The sequence below is a fragment of the Canis lupus genome, chromosome 26 (assembly GCF_048164855.1).
Source record: "Canis lupus baileyi chromosome 26, mCanLup2.hap1, whole genome shotgun sequence".
NCBI lineage: Eukaryota > Metazoa > Chordata > Mammalia > Carnivora > Canidae > Canis > Canis lupus.
In genome coordinates, this window is record NC_132863.1 from 26,905,301 (window position 1) to 26,928,065 (window position 22,765).

The following is a 22,765-nucleotide window of genomic DNA, read 5'->3' on the forward strand; positions in this document are numbered from 1 at the left end:
GCCACAGGAGATTGGGGTCCAGTGGTGACTCAAGTGTGACTCGCTGTGTGCCTTCAGCAAGCCTGGGGCACCCTAGGTCTCCATCCTTCAGCTACTCATCCATTACTTTCAGGATTTGGTCATTCGTTTATTCAGCGGCTATTCACTGAGCATTTACTGTGTGGAGCATTTACTGTGCCTTAGCCAACTGACAAAGGCTCTGCTCTCAGGAAGCTTCAGTCTGAGGGAGGCAGGCAACTGGGTGGATGTTAGTGAAGAGCTCAAGCTTGAGCTGGAGCCGGGCTGCTGTGCGGGCTCTTCTGGTCCCAGTCTGTGCCTTCATGCTCCAGAAGCACACAAGGCAGTGCAGGACTCCTCCCAGCATGGGGCCAGGCTCCCTGTTGCTACCAGGCTCATTTCCCAGCTGACTGTGCCTGTCTTCTTCCATCTAGGCATTGTCATCTGGGCTGTCTCCTCTTTCCAGACTTTTGTGTTCCCCATTACCTTCTGGGTAAAATCCAAAGTTAGCCCAGTATTTGAAGTCATGTTTGCATGTGGTCTTGGTTTGGTCTTGGGCTTTTCTACTGGCCATGGTCTTTTCTCAGGTTTGGTCGCAGGCGAGTGATCGTCAAGAAGGGGAAGAGGGGCAACAGCTTTTATTTCATCTACATGGGCACAGTTGCAGTGACAGAGGATGAGGATGGCAGCAGCGCCTTCCTGGATCCCCACCCCAAATTGTTGCACAGGGGCGATTGTTTTGGGGTAAGCACAGGGAAGGCTCTGCCTTATTCGGGCAGGGTTGGGGGCTCGACAGGACTCTGGCTAGAACAACCAGGCCCAGTCCTGCCTTCTCCTAGGTGTAAGTCACTGCCCTGTTGTGGGACTTAGCGCTCTTACCTGTCACAGGCCAATTGACTGGACCAGGTGATGTCCGAGGCTGGCTCCTCCATCTGGATGTTTAAGGAACATGTTCCCTGTATAGCCCCACAGAGATCCCTCAGTGAGGTATCCCTCAGTGAGGCCGCTCCAGCTTCCTCTCTCTGATCTAGTCGAGCTTGTTACCTCTTGTTCCACAAGCAGCACATTTAAGAGGGAGGGGATAGGCCCCCCAAAGTGGTGAATGAGAAGAAGCTCAGGGCCAGCCAAGGAATCTGCAATCCGGGGAGTGGAGATTTCTGGGGGGCATATGGAAGCAGGAAAGAGGTGGGCAAGGCTGTGAGCAGAAAACCAGAGGTAGCCTCTCACTTACCCATTTCCATGTCCATCCAACAGGAATTGGGCCTTCTGAATCCTTTGGTATGGAGAGCCACCATGGTCTGTATGGAAGAAACAGAGTTCCTCGTTGTCGACAGAGAAGATTTCCTTGCTTATAAGCTGGACCAGGAATTCCAAAAGGATGCTCAGCATCGCTTTGAATTTTTTAGGTACCTCCACCATCAGCCAGCATCTTCCCCTGTGTGTTTGTTAGGTGCCTGGCTGTCCTAGGCCCCGTGGGAAACCGTAGGTGCTCTTCTCTCTGCCTAGAATGCTGTGGAGATGGGAAACACCTCCCACCTGGCTTCTCTGTCTAGCAAACTCCTACTGTACCTTCAGGTCTCAGCTCAAATATCCCTTTCTTGTGGGATAGTACTAATAGAAGAGCTCATGTGTACCGAGTACTGGCAGAGCCAGGTGGGGTGCTAAACTCTTTGTACCAGGGCTTTTACCTTATCTCATTTAATCCCATGACCTTGTTTCTCTTGTTCTGTCCAGTTTATTTTTAATTTTTAAAAAGATTTTATTTATTTATTAGAGAGAGAGGGACCATGAGCAAGCATGAGCAGGGGAAAGGGGCAGAGGGAGAGGGAGAAGTCGGTTCCCTGCTGAGCAGGGAGCCCGATGTGGAGCTCCATTCCAGGATCCTGGGATCATGACCTGAGCTGAAGCAGACGTTTAATCACCAGGCGCCCCTGTTCTCTCTAGTTTATAGGTAAGGGAACCAAGCCTCCAGGTGGTGATGTACCTAAAATGTTCAATTCAGAAGTCTTTGGGCTTCACTGCCCCACCTCACTAAGCAACCTGATCTGCCCTCACTCCAGGTTGGAGAGAACCCCCAATGCTTCTATCACACCCTGTGTTTTTCTTTTTTTCTTTTTTTTTTTTTAAGATAGATAGATAGATTTATTTATTTATTTATTTATTTATTTATTTATTTATTTATTCATGAGAAACACAGAGAGAGGGACAAAGAGGCAGAGACACAGACAGAGGGAAAAGCAGGCTCCATGCAGGGAGCCTGACGTGGGACTCGATCCCGGGCCGAAGGCAGGCACCAAACCGCTGAGCCACCCAAGGATCCCCACATCCTGTGTTTCTTTAAAGCCAGCCAAACTATAATTCTTGATCACACAATACCTCCTTTACAGTTTACTTGCTGCCCCCAGTCAGGAAACCCTTATGGTAGTGAGGGCAGAGTGGCTCTTTTGCCATGGGCACCCCCATGTTGTCATCATGCCAGGCACACGCAGGTACTCGTCTTCTCATTTCTAGTAACTGGCCTTTTGGAAAAGAATGAAAAGCAGATAAAGTATCTGCACCGGCCCTGAAAATACAGGTTGTAGGGCCATGTGGCTCCAGGGCAGTGCTGTGGCAGAGGGCTGCCCTTAGGGTGGAGGAGAGCGGAGAGAGTAGGAGCTGTGAGAGTGTGAGAGGGATGGGGGTCAGGGGAGGGCTGGCTGCAAAGGGAGGACTTAGTCCTGCCGGGAGGAGCACTGCCTGTTTTCACACAGTGGAAAAGTAGGGCTGAGATGCCATCTCAGCTCTCTGGCTTATCAACTATGTGGCCATAGATGAGTCACCTCCCTTCTCTGAGTTTGGGATCCGGCTCTGTACAACGGGGATAACAAGTCATCTCTCCCAGATCATTGTAAGGATTGAATGAGGTGATGGTGGGAAGTCTGTGGCCTGGTGGTGTCCCTTCTGTGGTGACCCTGCTTTCCTTCCTGTGTCTCCAGACTGTTCTCTGGACATGGCACCCACCCTGTTCCCCCTTGGTGCCCTGCATGGAACTCCATCCCCTGAGTCACCCGAGTTCTGGGCTCGTTATCTGTTGGAACTAAGAAAATATGAGCTGGTTGTCAGCAGCCCTGTGGGGCGGGCTGCATGTGAGGGAAGGTGAGCCCCTGAGTGGCGGGCACTGCAGGGTAGGCCTTCAGTCACAGGGAAGAAAGGCAAGAAGTGATTAGTCCAGATGTCCCCATTCATCAGGCACAGGCCCGAGTATTTCAAGTTAACAGGCTGCAGGAGGCTGGATGACATGTTTCCTTTCTGGAAATTGCTGAGAGCTGGGCACCTTCTGTGATGGAGGGCGATGAATTCTTTTTTTAAAATATTTTTACATTTACTTATGATAGACATAGAGAGAGAGAGGCAGAGACACAGGCAGAGGGAGAAGCAGGCCCCATGCAGGGACCCCGATGCGGGACTCGATCCCGGGTCTACAGGATCCCACCCCGGCTGAAGGCGGCGCTAAACCGCTGAGCCACCCAGAGATCCCCGAGGGCAATGAATTCTAACAGGATATTCCCCTCAGGAAAATGGATCTGTTTGAGTCGTGGTCTGATGAGAAGCTCTGGAACCTCGTAAACCTGGGGAAGGTGGAAAAGTTCTCATATGGGCGGCTGATCTCAAAAGACTTTGTAGAATCATCGTCTATCATGTTTGTCAGCAAGGTGAGAGGCCTGGGAGGGAGGGATGGAAGCCGGGAAGGCGCACCTGGTCTAATGTCCTGTGGCCACACAGGCAAGGGCTGAGCCCTGTTCTGCAGCACCTCCTTTTCTGAGCGTCCGTGTTCTAGCTGTAAAAGGCATACCACACAGTTTGGCCTCCCTCCCTCAGAGGACTGCTGTGAACTTTGAGATACCATGTTATAGTAGAAAGAGGGCCTCGGGGGTACCCCCTCCTTGAGCCCATATACATGCTTATTTACATACAGTTACATATTTAAATTATGCATTTGGCCCTTGAATCCTCATGATGCCAGATCACCATTTTAAAAATTATAATCTTTGGGTTGCCTGGGTGGCTCAATGGGTGAGCGTCTGCCTTTGGCTCAGGTCATGATCCTGGGGTCCTGGGATCGAGTCCCTCTCCCTCTGCCTATGTCTCTGCCTCTCTCTGTGTCTCTCATGAATAAATAAATAAAATCTTTAAAAGTAAATAAAAATTATAATATTTAAATTACAGATATGGTACAACCCACATTATAAAACATAGTTCTGGAAAGAGAGAAGAAATCACCCATAGCCTCAACACCTCAAAATAGATTTTCAGAAGTGGAGTTGCTTGGTATCATCATGCTCATGGACCTTGAAACAAGTTGCTGTCCAAAAGAATCCACTTTATCTAGCAGTGTGCATCTTTACAGGTGTCACACACCTCTGCCAGGCTTCCCTGTCCTCTCAAAACTTTCCTAATTTCATAGTTGGCAATTGCTACCTCATTGAGGATTTAATTTACATTTTTCCTGATTACTGGTGAGACTCATCGTGTTTGTTTACTATCTACATTTTGTCTTTTGTGCATTGATTTCTGTCCTGTGCCAATTTCTCTGTTGGTGATAACAAAAGCTTTGCGATCTGAGTCGACCTTTCTGTCACTTGTTGACTCTCCTCAACTACTATGTACTTTTCACAATCATCTTGAGAACTGCCCTGTTTTTGAGACCTTTTGCTTCTGTGCCAGGGGTTCTACTAGCATTGTTCATTTTTTTGGTTTGTTTTGGAACAGATAATACACGCACGTGGTTCGAAATTCAAAAAGTTCAAAAGAGTAATGTCTCCCTCTCACCTCTTTCCCCTGCTGCCCAGTATTCCTCACTGGGGATCGTCACTGTCACCATGTTCCTCTGTGTCTGTACCACAGTCTCTTCCCTGAATATAAAGGCAAATGCATGTGTATTTTCTTTTTTTTTTTTTTAAAGATTTTATTTATTTATTCATGATAGTCATCAGAGAGAGAGAGAGAGAGGCAGAGACACAGGCAGAGGGAGGAGCAGGCTCCATGCACCGGGAGCCCGACGTGGGATTCGATCCCGGGTCTCCAGGATCGCGCCCTGGGCCAAAGGCAGGCGCCAAACCGCTGCGCCACCCAGGGATCCCAGTATTTTCTTTTTTTTTAAAGATTTTATTTATTACTTTATTATTTGACAGAGAGACTGCACAAGCAGGGGAGTGGCAGGCAGAGGGAGAGGGAGAAGTAGGCTCCGTGCTGAGTAAGGAGCCCAATGCAGGCCTTGATCCCAGGACCAAGTGAGCCACCCAGGCACCCCTGCATGTGTATGTTCTTTCCTTGTTTTCATAAATGGTGTCATATGATGTAGGCTGTTCTGCAGTTGGCTGTTTCAAGAGTATTTCTGCAGATTGTTCCACATCAGTCCAGAAAGAACGTATATATATTACCATTTGTGCAGTGTTTAACTATATGATTGCACTTGAATTTATCTATCCAGTTCCCTGTTTCTTTTTAATTTAAAGAGTATTTATTTATTCATGAGAGACAGAGAGAGGCAGAGAGAAAGGCAGAGGGAGAAGCAGGCTCCATGCAAGGGAGCCCGATGTGGGACTCAATCCCAGGATCCAAGGATCACGTTCTGAGCTGAAGGCAGATGCTCAACCCCTAAGTCATGCAGGCATCCCTAGCCAGTTCTCGATTGATGGACTGACTGGTTGTCCCAGTCTTTTGCTATTTTAAGCGGTGCTTTGATGACTACCTGTGTAAGTAGTACCATTTCACCATAAATCTCCACCATAGCTCTATCAGGAAGTTATTATTATTCCACATTTACAATGAAGAAGTTGAAGTTAAGACACTTAACAAAGGCCACCCATTTAGTAAATGGCAGAGCCAGAACTATGCCCTCAAACTTTCAGTATTTCCCATATAGCTATTGCTCACATTAAGCTACCAAACATTTGTTGATTTTTTTTTGCCAAGGTTGGTTCATGCTCTGGAGGGATATGAAGATGGAAAAGACTGTTTCTCTTTCCTTATACCTCCCTTCCACTAGATACTGATCCAAGACAAAGTTATCCAGGCTAACTACCAAGTGATTAATGCAAATTCTTTGAGTTACAAGGATTTAGGAGAGAGGCCTCTCTCTAAAGGCTGGGGGTCTTAAAGAAGGCTACCTGGACAAGGTGAGGGAAGAGTTGAGCCTTGAAGTTTTGGACCATTAGACAAAAGGAGGGGCAAGATTGATTGTGTGCTAGCGCTGGCTCTCATTGGCCTGTGAGGGCTGATTAAGTTTTCAGGAGTTTTGCAAGATGGCAAACACAATAATTATCAAAAATTAAATTATATAAACCTACAATTAAGTACAGTTTATGGAAAACAAGAGTAATAGATACTGAAAATTCATAATTTCCTAATGACATTACTGCATTTTACTACTCTCTGTGCTCCAGAGTTTGTTTATGTCTGTTTTATCTATCTGGTGGGAATACTGCACAATTATACATGTATCTTCCCACCTCCACATTCTGTGACTTCATGTTGGTACCTGAAAATTGGCCCCAGCGGGAGTATATATACAATGGAAATCAGCAGACACCCTGAGTCAGGTTTTGATTTATGGTTTTGCTGATTTGTCTTAAAGCTATAGAGAAAATGTTTATGATGCAGATTACATTTAAGAGTGGGCTGGGTCTGTAGCCATTACATTGTAAATAGAAGAAAATTATGAAAATGTTTTTCCTTATTTAAACACTATTCATGGCTCCTGGGTGGTTCAGACACTTCACTTCAAAGCCTGAAGTGTCTTTGGCTTAGGTCATGGTCCCAAGGTCCTGGGATAGAGTTCTGCATCGGGCTCCCTGCTTGATGGGGAGTCTGCCTCTGTCTCTCCCCACTGCTCATGCTCTTTTTCACTCTCTCTCAAATAAATAAATTTTTAAAAAAAAATAAACATTATTTATCATAGATTCATCATGGGAGTTAATCAATGATAAGCGAAGTTCCAATATACGTAGTGCTAAAGCTAGAGGCGGTCTTAGTTAATGAATGTAATTTATACAAGAGTGAGAAGGAGTTTGCCAGTATATTACAAACCAGACTTAATAATATTAAATTTATTGGGAAAAGAATGGATTAGATGCAATTTCATTCGTCAAATCACGGTTGAATTGTAACTATAGATTGGTCATGGTTGTTACAAGAACTCAGCCAGAGTCTGCAACAACGTTCAGTGAGAATCGCTTGGCTATATGGAACTTTCAGTAAGAGTGTAGTATGTTTTATTATTATTTATAAATTGTGTGCAGCACACCCTTTACAAGCATAAGATTTATAGACATGCATACATTTTCCCAGAGAGCCAATTATTAAACTTATCACCAGGGGAGTGTTTGCGTTATTATTTATTCTGGGTTTAGTCCCAGAGAAGAGAGTCGAGACTGGCTAAATGAGCGCGAAAGGGAGTTATCACAGGATGGTGAAGGGCTAACAGACTTACTGGTGATGGGGAGGCCTGAAGGAACAGACCTTAGACTGAAGATGACCCCAAATGACTCCAAGTCAGAGTCCAGACTGGACAGTCACAGGGGCTGCCAAGTTCAGGAATCCACATCTATAGCCCCTGCCTCCACGAACATGACGGAGGTCCTCTAGTCCAAAACCAAACGTGCCCAAGTGCATCCCCGCAGGGGGACCCAAATCACCTCCTTGGCTGCAAGGGGGCTTGGGAGATGTTTGGGAGCATTTGGTTTCCAGCCTCTACACGCTAAGGGACTGGGTGCACAGGATCTGACCGAGAGGATGGTGGAGATGAGGCCCTTGCCAGCCACAGGAAATAGTTTGATAAGTTTGGAGGATTCTGATGGTCATGTGAGGAGAGTGGGGAGAGCCTAGAAGAGGGAATGGTAGCAGGGAGCCCTGAAGGCCAATCTGAATTCTTTGTAATTCCTTTTCCTCCCTGGCATCTGCTTCCTCTTTCCTAAAATTTGGGGGTGATCACCTCCAAAGCCAAGATTGCCATGTGTCCACAAATTTAACTCTGAGGTCTTTTGATAATATATAGCCAGGAAAGATAGGGGGCACGAGTGGTAAGGGATAAAAGTTCAAGACCTGCTTTTCAGCATGATGATTACATCTTGACCAGCAGAAAGTTCTGTTTTAGCCTCCATTTCTTTGTCTTACCTCATAAGGTCTTTAAGGATAAGAGCGAGTCTTGCACAGACTTACTAGTTCACATTCATCCTCAAATTCAATGGTTCTGAGTTGTTGTCCCTAGATCAGTGGCATTAATCAGTTATCACCTGGGAACTCACTAAAAATGCAGATTCTCAAGCCTACCCAAGAGCCATTCAATCCAAAGCTCTGTTTTGACAACCGTTCCAGGTGATTCTGATGTCACTAAAATTGGAGAACTCGGATTTAAGGGAAGAGTTTTTCAGATTTGACTAAGCATAAAGAACACTTTAGGGAGCTTCTTTTTTTTTAAAAAAATATTTTATTTATTTAAGAGAGAGAGTGAGAGAGAGCATGAGCAGGAGGGAGAGGGAGAAGCAGGCTCTCCACTGAACAGAGAGCCCAATGTGGAGCTCAATCCCAGGACCCTGGGATCATGACCTGAGCAGAAGGCAGACGCTTAACAGATTGCACCACCCAGGTGTCCCTAAGGAGTTTCTTAAAAAGGCAAATTTCTGCCTTACCCCAGGGAGTCTCATTCATTAACTCTGGCAATCTGCATTTGAATAAGCATAGCCCGTGATTCTAATGCAGGCACTCTTGAAGTTCATTCTGAGAAAAATTATACAGATGTCACAAAGTGACAACAGGTGTGTATGGGACATCCTGGCTAGTAGGTGAGTTTGACTTGTCCTTTACAGTGTTTTATTCAAAGCTGATTTAATCATTATGAAGATTGTAGATAAAATTTCGGATTTCTGGTTTCTTTTGAATATTCAGAAGATCAGGCAATACCAAGCTGTACTGCGATGCAGCCCCCTCTGGCTGGAGTTGAAGAGCACCTGCCCCCATTTAAAGGGACTGCTGTTTTCTCCCATTTTTTTAAATTTCCCACCAGGCCAGCTGTTGGGAGTATTCATCTAAGGAGGCTGGGTCGTCCCAGCTCCTGTAATTTGTGGACATGGCCTCGAGAGGGCGATATCAGCAGTGAGAGGCCTGGATGTCCTGCCAAACCCAGAACGTTAGGGAAGGTAATTTTCTGGTGCCACAGAAAACATAGTTAGTGCTCCCAATCAGCTCATTTTGGACAATTTATCACTTGGGGGAACATGGTGAAATTGTTTCCTACACAGATACAGATGGGATTAAAGACCCACAAGAGACTTTCTGAGAGGAGTGTTCACCTGTGTTTTTCTGGCACCAGCAGTTTCCTGTTGATAAATGTTGTATGAATGTTGACTAAACCTCCAAGCCCAACACCTGGTACATAATGAGGGCTTATTAAATGTTTGATCCCTTCTCCTTTCTCTTCAATGGTAATTTGTCTTGAACTTTAACTATAATGTGTCTCTTACAGTTCCTACTAAAAAAAAGGTAAGATTTTATAAAGATACGGAATAAATCAGAAAAATGGCATACCTTTCTTTCCTATCTGATCAGGAAAGATTGAAAGGATTGTGAAAACTCAGGACTGAAAACTCAGTTGTCAATGTAACACAAAGATATAACAGTTATGCACTGCTGGAGGAGTATAAACTAACATTTCTGAAAGGCAGTTCGGCAATGCGTATTGAACTTTAAAACACATGAACCTGTAGGAAACAATCCCATGGGGGTAATCAAACACGAGTATTAAATTAGGATGAACTAGATTGTATTGCAATTATAAGCAATCCTCAAACCTCAGTGGATTAACTAACAAAGACACATTCCTTCGTCCCACTACTTGATCACAGCAGATCAGCAGGAGGCCCTGCTTTTCACAGTCACCTGGAGACCCAGGCCACTGGAAACTATCTTCATGGATGCTTCCATAGTCAATAGGACAGGGGAGGGGTAATGTTAAGAATCAAGCACTGGCTTTTAAAATTCCCATTCAGATTATCAGAAGTCACTTTGCTAAGGAAAGTGGCCGAAGCAAGTAAGAAGGCCATGTCTGATTCAAAGGAAAAAAATACAATCCTGCCTTGTGTTTGGGAGGAGAACTTTAGTATTTGTGAACTGCCTTAATGACCATTCTGGGCATTAAGATGTGTGTACAAGATTATCAGTTAAAGTTGCTGTCTTAGAAACACAACTGCAATGGCTTAGTGAATAGTAATTTTGTTTTGCAGGAGTCTAGAATTAAGCAATCCAAGGCTAGAAAGTTGTTTGAGGAAGTCCTCAAGACCCCAGTCCCCTTCTAGCTTCTCCCCTCATCATCCACAACTTATAACTTTCATCCTAGTGGTCACAACATGACTATTCTACCTCTGGCTGTCACATCTGAGATTCAGTCGGAGGTAGAGGGGAAGGACAACCGTAAGTTTCCTGGGAGTTTTATTCATCAGTCTTCCACTTACAGGTCATTAGCCAGAACTGCGTCACTGCCATTCCCCCACTGCAGGAGAGTTTAAGATAGTGAGTTTTATAAAAGGGGTTTTGTTGCCCTGAGCAAAATCAGAATTATATATAATACTGACAAATTAGAAACAACTGAATATTAATCCTCAAAAATATTTTCTTGAGGTATAACATGCATGCAATAAAGAGCTCATATCTAAACTTTACAGCTTAGTGAATTGTGACTTATGTATATACCTGTGTAAGCATTACTCAAACCAAGATAGAGATAATTTCTAGCACCCTGGAAGGCTCCCTTGTACCCTTCCCCAGGCAGAATCCCCCCACCAAAGATAACCACTCTTCTGACTCTATCAGAAGATTACTTTTGCCTGTTCTTTCAATTAATATAAATAGAATCATACAATGTGTGTTCTTTATGTCGGACTTCTTTTGATAAACTATATCTTATTTTAAATTATATGTCAGTTATGGCATACATAGAATAATATGCAATCATTAAAAACAATAATGTAGAACCATGTTACTTGGTGTGAAATTATGTCCTTGATGTATTGATTGAGTTTTCTTTTTAATATTTTATTTATTTATTCATGGGAGACACAGAGAGAGAGGGGGGCAGAGACACAGGCAGAGGGAGAAGCAGGCTCCATGCAGGGAGCCCAATGTGGGACTCGATCCTAGATCTCCAGGATCACACTCTGGGCTGAAGGCAGGCACTAAACCGCTGAGCCACCCGGGCTGCCCTATTTATTGAGTTTTTTTTTTTTTAAGTCATAAGAATCTGTTTTATATGAAATGACTCACTTATGAAAAATTGTATATGTATATACGTTTACAGAGAAAAGTTTGAACTAGTTGTCACCAAAATGCTACTACTTGTTATTTCTGGGTGTTAGGATAAAATAGTTTTAAGTTTATGTTCTTCTGTTTGATTTTAATGTCTTTTAAACTTTTAATTTTGGAAGGGTTTTAAATTTATAGAAAAATTGTGAGAACAGTACAAAGAACCCCTAAGTAACCTGGATCCAGATTCACCAACTGTTGACATTTTGCCACATTTGCATGTAAATATATACATATTTATGATTCCCTGCCTGAATTGAGAGTTAAATATTATTCATTATACTCACCCCTGAATACTTCAGTGATTATTTTCTAAAGCCAGAAATTAACTGCAGAATAATTATCCAAATCAGGGAATTTAACATTAATGTACCATATGATCTATAGTCCATAGTCAGTTTCACCTGGTGTCCCAAGAACATTCTCTATGGTGATTTTTCCCCCCCCAGTGCCAACATTTATTTCCGTTCTCATGCCTATTTAACTATTTGAACTTATGAGAAATAAGTAACATTTTCATTAAAAAAATTTTTTTAAAGGAACCTGAAAGCACTTGCGTTTAGCCAAGTAAACTGGGGTAAGATGCAATAGAGCTCATCTTCAAAGTCTGGCCTGCCTGGAGCCTCAGGGGCTAGCCCTTTTGTTTATGTCCCTTGATGTTCCCAGGGCAGCTGTGAAGTCTTGCGTCTGATAGACCTTGGGACCTCACCTTTCTACTACAAGTGGATTTGGCAGCACCTGGAGCTCATAGATGGCGGATCTCTGAAGACCCACCTCAATGGTAACTGGCAGCTGCGCACAGCAGGGGGCGCCCGGGCCCTGCTGCTCCCAGTTCCCTGCCCCTAGAATCTTAGACCTCTAGAGCTAGAAAGGCCCGGCAGGATGTCTGGTTTGATCCCCTCTACTCCCAGCTGTGGCGACGTGGCCCACATGGCCCCTCCAGGTGAGGCTCCTGCCCACCCCCCACCCCCCCCCCAGCTCCTCCTTTTTAGACTTTCCCTTTGTGTCAGGTGCTCCTGGGGAGAGGGGTGGAAGGAGCCTGGAACTTGACAGAGCTGGGTTTGAATCTCCCTGATTAGCTGGATGACTCTGGTGAGTACTCAAGCCTCTGGGCCTGGTTTCTTCATATCCGTCACAGTAGTGTTGTGGTTAGGCCCACCGGCCCAGGAGCCTAACTGCTTGTGTTTGAATCCAGGGTCTTCTCTTCCTAGCTGTGTGATACTGTGTCCCTGTGCCAGCAGTTCTCTCGGATAGTCCCTACCTCATAGACTTGTTAATGAAATTAAGCAAATAAATATATAAAGCTCTTAGAATGCTACCTGGATGTATTAATATATAGTAGAAGTCTGTCGTCTTTATCATACAGGTTACAAGGGAGGCTGAATCAGCTTGTGTATGAACAGGGTCTATACACAGGTGCACAGGAAATGTCACTTCTCATGTCAGTTCTTTTTTTTTTTTTTTTTAAGATTTTATTTATTTATTCGTGAGAGACACAGAGAGAGAAGCAGGCTCCATGCAGGGAGCCTGACGTGGGACTCGATCCCGGGTCCCCAGGATCACGCCCTGGGCTGAAGGCAGCTCTAAACCACTGAGCCACCCCGGCTGCCCTCTCATGTCAGTTCTTTTTCTTTCTTTTCCACTGCCAATCCACCAGAGGAAAGCTACATCCCATAAAAGTTTTTACCCAAGTTTTTTCTTCATTGTGGCAAAATACACATAGCATAAAATTTCCTATCTCAACTATTTTTAAACATACAGTTCAGTGGTAATTAAATATATTCATTCATATTAAATATATTGGACAGCCATCAACACCATCTATTTCCTCAATTAAGTGGAAGTATATAGTATTTGTCTTTGTGTGATTGGCTTATTTCGCTCTGCATGCTGCCCTCAAGGATCATCATATTGTAGCCTATGTCAGAGTTTCCTTCCTTTCTAAGCCTGAATAATATTCCACTGTATGTATATATCACATTTTGCTTATCCATTCATCCATCGATGGACACTTGAGAACTTAAATGTTTTAGCTATAGTGAATAATGTTGCTATGAGCATGGGTGTATAGTTATCTCTTTGTGACCCTGTTTTCTTTTTAATATATACTCAGAAGAGGAATTGCTGGGTCATTTGTAATTTTATTTTTAATATTTTTAGGGAATTGCCATGCTATTTTCCATAGTGTCTGTAACATTTCACATTCCCACCAACAATGCACAAGAGTTCCAATCTTTCCACATCCTCACCAGTGCTTGTTATGTTCTGTTTGTTCAGTTTTTAAAAATGATATTCATCCTAATGGATATGAGGTGGTATCTTATTGTAGTTTTGATTTGTATTTCTCCAATAATTGGTGATGTTGAGCATCTTTTTGTGAGCTTATTGGCCATTCACATATCTGCTTTGGAGAAATGTCTATGCAAGCTTTTGTGCCTTTTAAAAATTGGTTATCTATTTTTGTTTTTCTAAGTTTTAGGAATTTTCTATATATTTTGGATGGTAATCTCTTACCAGATATATGATTTGCAAATATTTTATCTCATTCTGTGGGATGCCTATTTACTCTGTTGTTACTGTCTTTTGATAGATGAACTTTTTATATTTTCATGAAGTCCAATTTGTCCATTTTTTCTTTTGTTGCCTGTGCCTTTGATATATGTACAGGAAATCACTGCCAAATCCAATGTTGTGATGCTTTTGCACTGTGTTTTCTTCTAAGGGTTTAATAGTTTTAGGCCTTACATTTAGATCTTTTATCTATTTTGAGTTAATTTTTATTTTTATTTTTATTTTTATTTTATTTTATTTATTTATTTATGATAGTCACACACAGAGAGAGAGAGAGAGAGAGAGAGAGAGAGGCAGAGACACAGGCAGAGGGAGAAGCAGGCTCCATGCACCGGGAGCCCGACGTGGGACTGGATCCCGGGTCTCCAGGATCGCGCCCTGGGCCAAAGGCAGGCGCTAAACCGCTGCGCCACCCAGGGATCTCTTGAGTTAATTTTTATATGTGGTGGGATGGAAGGATCTAACTTCATTCTTGTGCATATGGATATTCAGTTTTCCCAGCACCATTTGTTGAAAAGACTGTTTTTGCCCATTGAATTTTTAGCACCCTTGGCCAAAATAATTTGACCATATATCTGAGTGTTTATCTCTGGGCTCTTTATTATTTTGGTCTATATGTCTATCTTTATGCCAATACTACATTACTTTGATTACTGTAGTTTTGTAGTAAGTTTTGAAATCAGGAAGTATGAGTCCTTTCATTTGTTCCTTTTCAAGATTGTTTTGGTTATCTGGGGTCCCTTGAGATTTCATAAAAATTTTAGGATGGATTTTTCCATTTCTGCAAAAAGTCACTGAGATTTTGATAGGGACTGCATTGAATCCATAGCTCACTTTGAGTGGAATTGATATCTTAATGATACTGAGTCTTCCAATCCATGAATATAGAATATGTTTCCATTTATTATGCCTTGATCTTCAGAGTTCTTTCTTTGCGCAGCTCTTTGCTCTCAGGTACTGTGCTCTGTGAATTCTCATTGCCTTGTCCTCCCCAAACTCTCAGTTCTGTCTCATCAATTCAGGAAAATTTCTGGGCTCCCCCTGGGTTCCCCCTCCCTGCAACATGGCTTGGAAAACCTCCAGGCAGTAAGCTTGGGCAATAGTAGGGCTTACCTCATTTGTTTCTATCTTGCAGGGATGATTTCTTCATGACCTTATGCCCAATGTCTTGAAAGCCATTTTCTCATACATTTATCCCAGGTTTTTTTTAGTAGTTTTAGGTGGGAGAGTAAGTCTAGTCCCTGTTAGTCCATTTGGCTGGAAGCATAAGTATAGATTTGTGTTTCTTTTTCTTTCTTTTTTTAGATCTGTATTTAGATCTTAATAGCTGAGTTTTATCCTACTGTATGTATATACCACAATTAGTTAAAACAATGACCTTTTATAGATATTTTGAGTAATTTCCAATTTTTCACTATTACCTTGCTGGGGCGATTTTCATGGTATGTTTATCTTTGCATCCCTATACAAGGAAATATTGGGTAAATTCTTAGAATTATTGAATCAAGTAATCAATCCAGTGCATACTGGCCATGCTCACTTAAAATATTGATGGATATTGACAAAAAAGCCTTCCAAAAATGTTTATTCAGGGCTTTTTATATGTGTTCTGTTAATTTAGGCCTATTTTTTGTACATTTTGGATTTGTTTTTATTAACATTGATTTTAATAGTTTATTCTAACACTAAAGATCTATTTTTTTAAAAAGACTATTTATTTGAGAGACTGTGCATGAGGTGGGGGCATGGAGGGCAGAGGGAGAGGGAGAGAGAGTCTTAAGCAGACTCCATGCTGAGCACAGAACCTGATGTGGGGCTTGATCCCAGGACCTTGAGACTGATTTGAGCTGAAATCAAGAGTCAGAGGCTTAACTGACTGAGCCACCCAGGAGCCCTTGATCTGTAATTCTTATAATAATCCTATGAAGGCTCCAGAAAATTACCTCATCCAAGGTTTTATGGCTCATCATTCCTTTAGCTCTTACTGCGGCCTCTGTCCCCAGTCCCAGATAAATATGATCTATTAGTGGAAAGTTATGAGCTTTAAATCAGGTAGACTTGAGTTAAATCCAAGCTTCAGCCTTTTTCTGGGTGACTTAAACTCTTGGATGCTCATTGATTTCTTAAATGGAGCCAGTGACATTTGTCTGGATGTAATGTATGTGAAGGCTCTGCTCAGGACCTGGCAGAGAGAGACAATACATGGAAACCACAGTGTTTTCCTTTTTTCTTTTCCTTATTTGCTCATGCACCAGCCTGGCCAGGCAGATGAGTAGGGGATACCTTTCACCATTGTCAGCACAGGCCTCATATATGCAAAGAACTATTAATGTGTTTTTCTGTGCTTTCTCTAACAGAACCTTCTCCTGTGGAGAGATTTAAGGAATTCCAGATCAAATCATATCCTGTACAGGACTTTAGCTCTCTGAAACTGAAGCATCTCCAGAACTCCTGGGAGCAACAGGGGACCAGCTTCAGTAGGAGGATTAAAACCGGAAATACTCTTCCAAAGATGTTGGGCCCAAAGATCAAGTAAGCTTAGTTAGCTCCTTGCAGAAGGAAGGGTCCAGATTCTGGTTGAAAGGGAGATATGACTTAAAAGGGCAGAATGTCAGGGATACTGGGGAGGGGTCAGAGGTAGCAGGCACCGCTCAACACCAAAGGTTGGAGTATATATAAAAGGCAGCCTAGAGAATCCTAGATTTGAGACCCAAGAGCTGCATTCTGTGCCTGTAATGCACAGGATCACTTTAGGTGGTTAGCTTCTTCCTTTCTTAGGGAACCCATATGAAGAAGGAGAGGCAGGGCAGATCTTTTGGCTCTGATACTTGGTCTGTGTGTCAGTGGACCTTTCTAACTCTGAGCCTCTTCAGAAAATTCTACCCATCTAAAGGAGGCAGTAGATTAGAGCCTGGGCTTTGTTGTCACTTCAACCCAGGTCCAAGTCCTGGCTTGGCCACTTATTTTAGCTCTGTGTCCTTGCACAAGAGGCTTGACATCTCTAAGCCATAGTTCTCTTCTCTGTAGATAATAGTATTAAGTCTTAGTATCGTCATAAGCCAGCAATTAAATAAGATAATAGTAATTATAGCTAACACTTGTGGAATATTCTGTGCCTGGTACTGGATTATCTAATTTAATCTTCCCAGTAACTATATGGGGTAAGTATAGTTATCAGTCCCATTTTTCAGGTGAGAGAACCAAACTACAGAGAGAGACTAACTTACTTGTTTGAGGTCATCCAGGTAGGGAGTGGCAGAACCAGGATTCAAACCTAAGCAGCTGATTAATGCTCAGTTTTGTTGTTTGGTACGACTGTTATGGCTGAAATAAGAATACACAATGAGGGCTGAGCTTTTGCCTCAACCCAGAGAGGCTGAGGAGTAGGAAAGGACACTCAGTGGTACCTGCCTAGAGATATAGCTCAACGCTGGGCCCAGAGCAACATAACACCTCCCCCACCACCACCATTAAATGCAAAATTAAAATATCACAATGATACTAATAACATCAGTGTCACAATCTCCATGCTGCCCAAAGTACCATTACACTCAAGTCCTTTGCCTATTAACATTTCTAGCCTGCTGGCCTCCATAAGGAGCATCCCATGACTTCTGAGTTGTTATTCCCTCTAGTGGATATTCTTTCCAAGGGATCCAGTGCTTCAAGTCCCAGTCCCAGTTCTTCTGAAGGTAGGGTTGGAACAGACCCAATTTCTCTGTTGTAAATCAGTATAGGAGAAGAGACATATTGGACCCAGAAGAATAAAAACCATGCTGGGCATGTCCCGGGGGGGGTGAGAATTGTAGGCTGCCTTGTTTATGTGTTGTGTGAGTTTATGAGTTGGGTGAATATATCAGCTATATTCTCAGCTGACAACTTTTTCCTGCCTCTAATCCAACTAACATAGCCTGTCTCTTCCTTATACCTCACCTAGACAAAGAAAACACAACAGGATTGCTGTATAAAATTAATTCCAACATGAACAAAGTACAGAATCTACAGACTGCCCAAGGAAACCTGTCTTTTAAACAAAGAAACAAAGCCATTTATTTTTTGTTTTCCTGCCAAGAAGGAGAGCCCAAACCTCTGCTGTGTCCCCAGGGGGCACAGAGCTGACTCAATGTCAAAGCAGTCTGTTCAATTATTGGACAGCTCTGATTTAGAGATTTCTTCCCCATGTTGAGCATCCGTCAGCCAGCCTAGACTTCTCGTCCATCTGGTCTGGCTCAGCTGCATGAGCTCATCAGCCCCTTCTTCCACATAACAACAGCCTTCAAGTGTTTAAAAGGGGTGTATCTCTTTCTCTCCTAGTCTTCCCCCTATTAAACTTCTCCAGTTCCTGACATCATAGTCTCTTCCAGGGCCTGATTTGCATTTTCTCACTTTCTGGGGTCAGTGTGAGTTCTCCAGGGAGGGGAAGTTTCACTGTGAGGCAGAGTAGGGGCTGACTGTCCAGGGCCTTATGAACTGGCTGTGTGACAAATGAGTTTTCTTTAACAAACTGTCAAATTTCAGATCCAGGCGTCCTTGTTCGCTTGAGTGTTCCATGATCAGAACCAAGTATGGTGATCTCCCTGAAGAGGCTGCAGTGGGCACCTACATCAAGATCCACACTGTGGAGGAAGGAGAACCTGTGGTAAGTGTGCAGATAGCCTCACTCATGATATATGTGTAACATGGTGGGCTGTGAGTGTTAAGTAATAACAGGAAAGGTTTAAAAACATTCCGCTCTATATTTGGTGATATTAAGGAATATTGTTGGTTTTTAAAGATATGATAACAGTATCATGGTTATTGTTTTTAAAGAGTCCTTATATTTAGGAGCTACATATCAAAAGACTCACAGATAAAATGATATGACATCTGGGACTTGCTTTAAAATAATCTAGGAAAAAGGCAAGGATGTACCCTCGCATCACTCTTTTCTTTTTTAAAGATTTTATTGATTTATTTGGCAGAGAGAGAGAGAGACAGAGTGAGCACAAACAGGAGGAGTGAGAGAGGGAGAAGCAGACTCCCTGCTAAGCAGGGAGCCCAATGTGGGGCTCAATCCCAGGACACTGGGACCATGACCTGAGCTGAAGGCAAATGCTTGACCTACTGAGCCACCCAGGTGCCCCACCCTCTTACCACTCTTGTTCATCATTGTACTAAAAGACCTAGCTAGTGCATTAAGATAAGAAAAGGAAATAAAATATTTGGGAAGGAAGACATAAAGCTGTCATTGTTTGCAGATTTTTGATTGTCTAGATCAAAAATCTAGATAGATCCAAAGAATCAAAAACAAAAATAAAAAAACCCTCCTGATGTGAATAAATTATTACAGTAAGATCAGAGGGTAGAAGCCAATGAATATTGGAATTTAAAATAAAAACACAATTACATTTATAATAGCACCAAATATGAGATAGTTAGGTATAAATCTAACAATGTTCAGGAGTCACATGAAGAAAACTATTAATTATAATGAAAGAATTTGTGGGTTGCCTGGATGGTTCTGTTGGTTAAGTATCTGTCTTCCACTCAGGTCATGGTCTCAGGGTCCGAGGATCAATTTCCACATTGGGCTCCCTGCTCAGTGGGGAGTCTGCTTCTCCCTCTCCCTCTGCTCCTCCCCCCTGCTGTGCTCTCTCTCTCTCTCAAATAAATAAAATCTTTTTTAAAAAGTATAATGAAAGAATTCAAAGAAGATTTAAATAAATGGAGAAACAGACTATGTTCACAGATTGAAAGATTCTATTGTTAACATGTTAGTTCTTCCTAAATTGATGTACAGATTCAACACAATCCCAATAAAAATCCCAGAAAATTATTTTGTGGATATTGGCAACCAATTCTAAAATTTACATGGAAAAGTGAATATAAACCAACTGGTAAATCTGTACAATGAACTATTATTCATAAATAAAAAGAAATGAACTATCAAGCTAAGAAAAAGATATGGAGGAAACTTAAATGAATATTTTAAGTGAAAGAAGCCAATATGAAAAGATTAAGTGTTGTATATTCCAATTATATGACATTCTGGAAAAGGTATAACTATAGAGATAGGGAACCCTGGGTGGCGCAGCGGTTTAGCACCTGCCTTTGGCCCAGGGCGTGATCCTGGAGACCCGGGATGGAATCCCACGTCAGGCTCCCTGCATGGAGCCTGCTTCTCCCTCTGCCTGTGTCTCTGCCTCTCTCTCTCTCTCTCTCTCTGTGACTATCATAAATAAATAAAAATTAAAAAAAAAAACTATAGAGATAGTGATCAGTGGTCATCAGAGGTTTGGAATTCAAGAGGAGAGACAAATAGATAAAGCATAGAGGATTTTTAGGACAGCAATATTATTCTGTATGATATTATAATGGAAGATACAAAACCTTAAACATTGATAAGACCCATAGAACTTTACACAGCACAAAGAGTGAACCTTAATGTATACAACTTGTTAAAGAAAAAAGTAATTTAGGTGGCAGGGGATCGCAAAAGGAAATGCAGATTGTCACAAGAGCATCTAATGATATTACAAATGTATGAAACAGTCCCTGAAGAGGGTGAGAGAAAAAGGTGCTGACCTATGTATCGCTGGAGGTGTGACACTGGAAGTGACTGTGGTCTGCACAACTGAAAGCCAAAGGAACTGCACATGAGCACTGTACTCTAGCTGATAATGTCATTCCCATGGGCGTATGCTTCACAGTTCTGATACTGCAATACATGTGTACTGGAATGGATCAATTCAGCAGATGACACCAGCTAGGTTTCTCATCATTGGAGTAGAAATTTGCAGAGAAGCAAGGAGGAGGCTAGAATGATCCATGTGGTAACAGATTCATTGAAGATATCAGTATGAACTCCTGTTTAGCTTAATATAAATACAGATGGTTACACGTGGAAATATTTATAGATATGTATATCGACATATATCTTTTGCTTTGTCAGTTGACAGGGCCTGAAAGAAATGACACTCCAGTAGCAATGAGCAAACCTAACACCCAGACTTTGGTTTCTAATATTATTCTTCACTAAGAGGAACAAGGGCTCCTTGGAAAATGATTGATTCTAAGACTAGGGCAGGAAATAGACAAGATGAGCCTGGAGCATTTCGTAGTGCTCGGGAGTTAGGAAGTATTGGGGGGAAAAACCCTATACGGAGGCAGGCATATCAAAGGGACACAGGTGCCAACTGAAAGAGCTCCCATTAGCCAAAGCTAGAACAATTTGAACAATTTAACCAACAAAATAAAATAGTATTAGATTATACCTCAAAGTAACAGTAAACATTCCTGAGTACGTACATGTAAAATGAACAAATAATGAGCAAATTAATAAATAGGGGAGAAGAGACAAATCTCCCATGCAGAAGAATTCCAAATAATTGACATAGATACTTGGTCCTAAAGAAGAGGATGCATAACTCCCCACTCCTTAGGTGTGGGCTGCATATAGTGATTTCCTTCTAAAAAGAACAGTATGGAAAGAGGGTGGTGGGGGGGAGAGAGTAACTTTGCAATAGAGGAACCTGAGAAATACCAGTGTAGACAGGTGATCAAGGCCAACATACACAGCTAAATTGTGTTGATAGTATGTCCCTTAATATTATGAAATGGGACGTGATGTAATGAGAATGATACTTTGCCTCCATTCGGAAGTCCTCTTCCGAATAAACCACAACCCCCGTCTAATCATGACAAAATCAGACAAACTCTAATGGCTGGGTGTCACACAAAATTCCTGACCAGTACTCCTTAATATCTATCAAGGGCATCATAAACCGGGCCAGTCTAAGAAACTGTCCAGCCAAGAGGAGCCTAAGGAGATAAGAGAATAAATGGAATATGTGTCTTGGATAGGATTGTGGAACAGGAAAAGGACATTAGGTAAAAAGGGGAAATCTAAATAACTCCTTGATCTGAATTAATAATAATAATAGTGTATCAATCAATATCAGTTCATTAATTTTACCAAAGGTATCCTATTAATGTAAGATGTTAATTAACAGAGGAAACTGTATGGGGTATATGGGAACTCTGTACTATCTTCTCAATTTTTCTAAGTCTACAATTGTTCTAAAAAATAAAGTCTATTAACAATATAATTATCCAGGGCATCTGGTGGTTCAGGTGGTTAAGTGTCCAACTCTTGATCTCAGCTCAGGTCATGATCTCAGGATCATGAGTTCAAGCCCCATGTTGGGCTCCACGCTGGGCATGGAGCCTACTTAAAAAAAAAAATTATCCAATGGTTGGCAGGTTGGTAGGGTGGGGAATGCATGGATGAAACATTTGGCCATGAATTGATCACTGTGGAAGCCGGGCAGGGGGTGGGCCTCCACCAGCCCCGGGGAGGGGCTGTCTTCTGAAGCCTCATGTGCGGTCATCATGCACTGTGCAGTCATCATAGTCCAGAGAGCTACTCCCTCGCCATATGCCCTTAATGCTCTTCCTCAGTTACAGTATCTCCAGGGTCATCCTCACATGCCTATCACCCCCCAGTGTGGTGGTCTCTTCATGCTCCTGCCCCACTGGACTGTGTGTCTTCAGAGGCAGGAAAGCCAGCACAGGACCAGAAGGGAGCCCCAGCCCCTGGCACGGTGCCCCCTCAAGGCTGATGGAATATTTCCAAGCTCTTAGGAAGTTCTTCCTTTTCTTCAGCAAAACTCTGCCTCCTGCACCTTTTAAGTAGCTCCTCCCACAGCGTTTCCCTACCCCACCCTCCCAAGAACAAAACAGAAGAAATCTTTCCTTGCCCAATGATGACCCCTTAGATTATTTAAAGAATGCCGTTTTGTTTTTCACGCAATGTTTCGGAGCCAGGCACGGTGTCAATGCCCAGGTAGTTATTTTCTCATTCAATTAAAACATCCTCTGTTCC

The 22,765-nt window shown here is 42.6% G+C and overlaps 1 protein-coding gene and 1 long non-coding RNA gene across 4 annotated transcripts in view; one reads left to right on the forward strand and one right to left on the reverse strand.

Moving 5' to 3' along the window:
* CNBD2 (cyclic nucleotide binding domain containing 2) overlaps window positions 1–22,765 on the forward strand; it is a 57,296-nt gene that overhangs the window by 23,427 nt on the left and 11,104 nt on the right. For all 3 annotated transcript variants that reach the window (XM_072800820.1, XM_072800818.1, XM_072800819.1), the window contains 6 exons: window positions 585–741; window positions 1,252–1,403; window positions 3,551–3,689; window positions 11,998–12,112; window positions 16,260–16,434; window positions 18,421–18,541. In XM_072800820.1, the coding sequence (XP_072656921.1) occupies window positions 585–741; window positions 1,252–1,403; window positions 3,551–3,689; window positions 11,998–12,112; window positions 16,260–16,434; window positions 18,421–18,541 (859 nt within the window). The remainder of the gene's footprint in view (window positions 1–584; window positions 742–1,251; window positions 1,404–3,550; window positions 3,690–11,997; window positions 12,113–16,259; window positions 16,435–18,420; window positions 18,542–22,765) is intronic.
* Window positions 124–1,427, reverse strand: LOC140618401 (uncharacterized). The gene is made up of 3 exons (XR_012018535.1): window positions 1,229–1,427; window positions 877–953; window positions 124–486 (listed from the first exon to the last, which is right to left on the reverse strand). It is a non-coding gene; the product is annotated as an uncharacterized lncRNA (long non-coding RNA).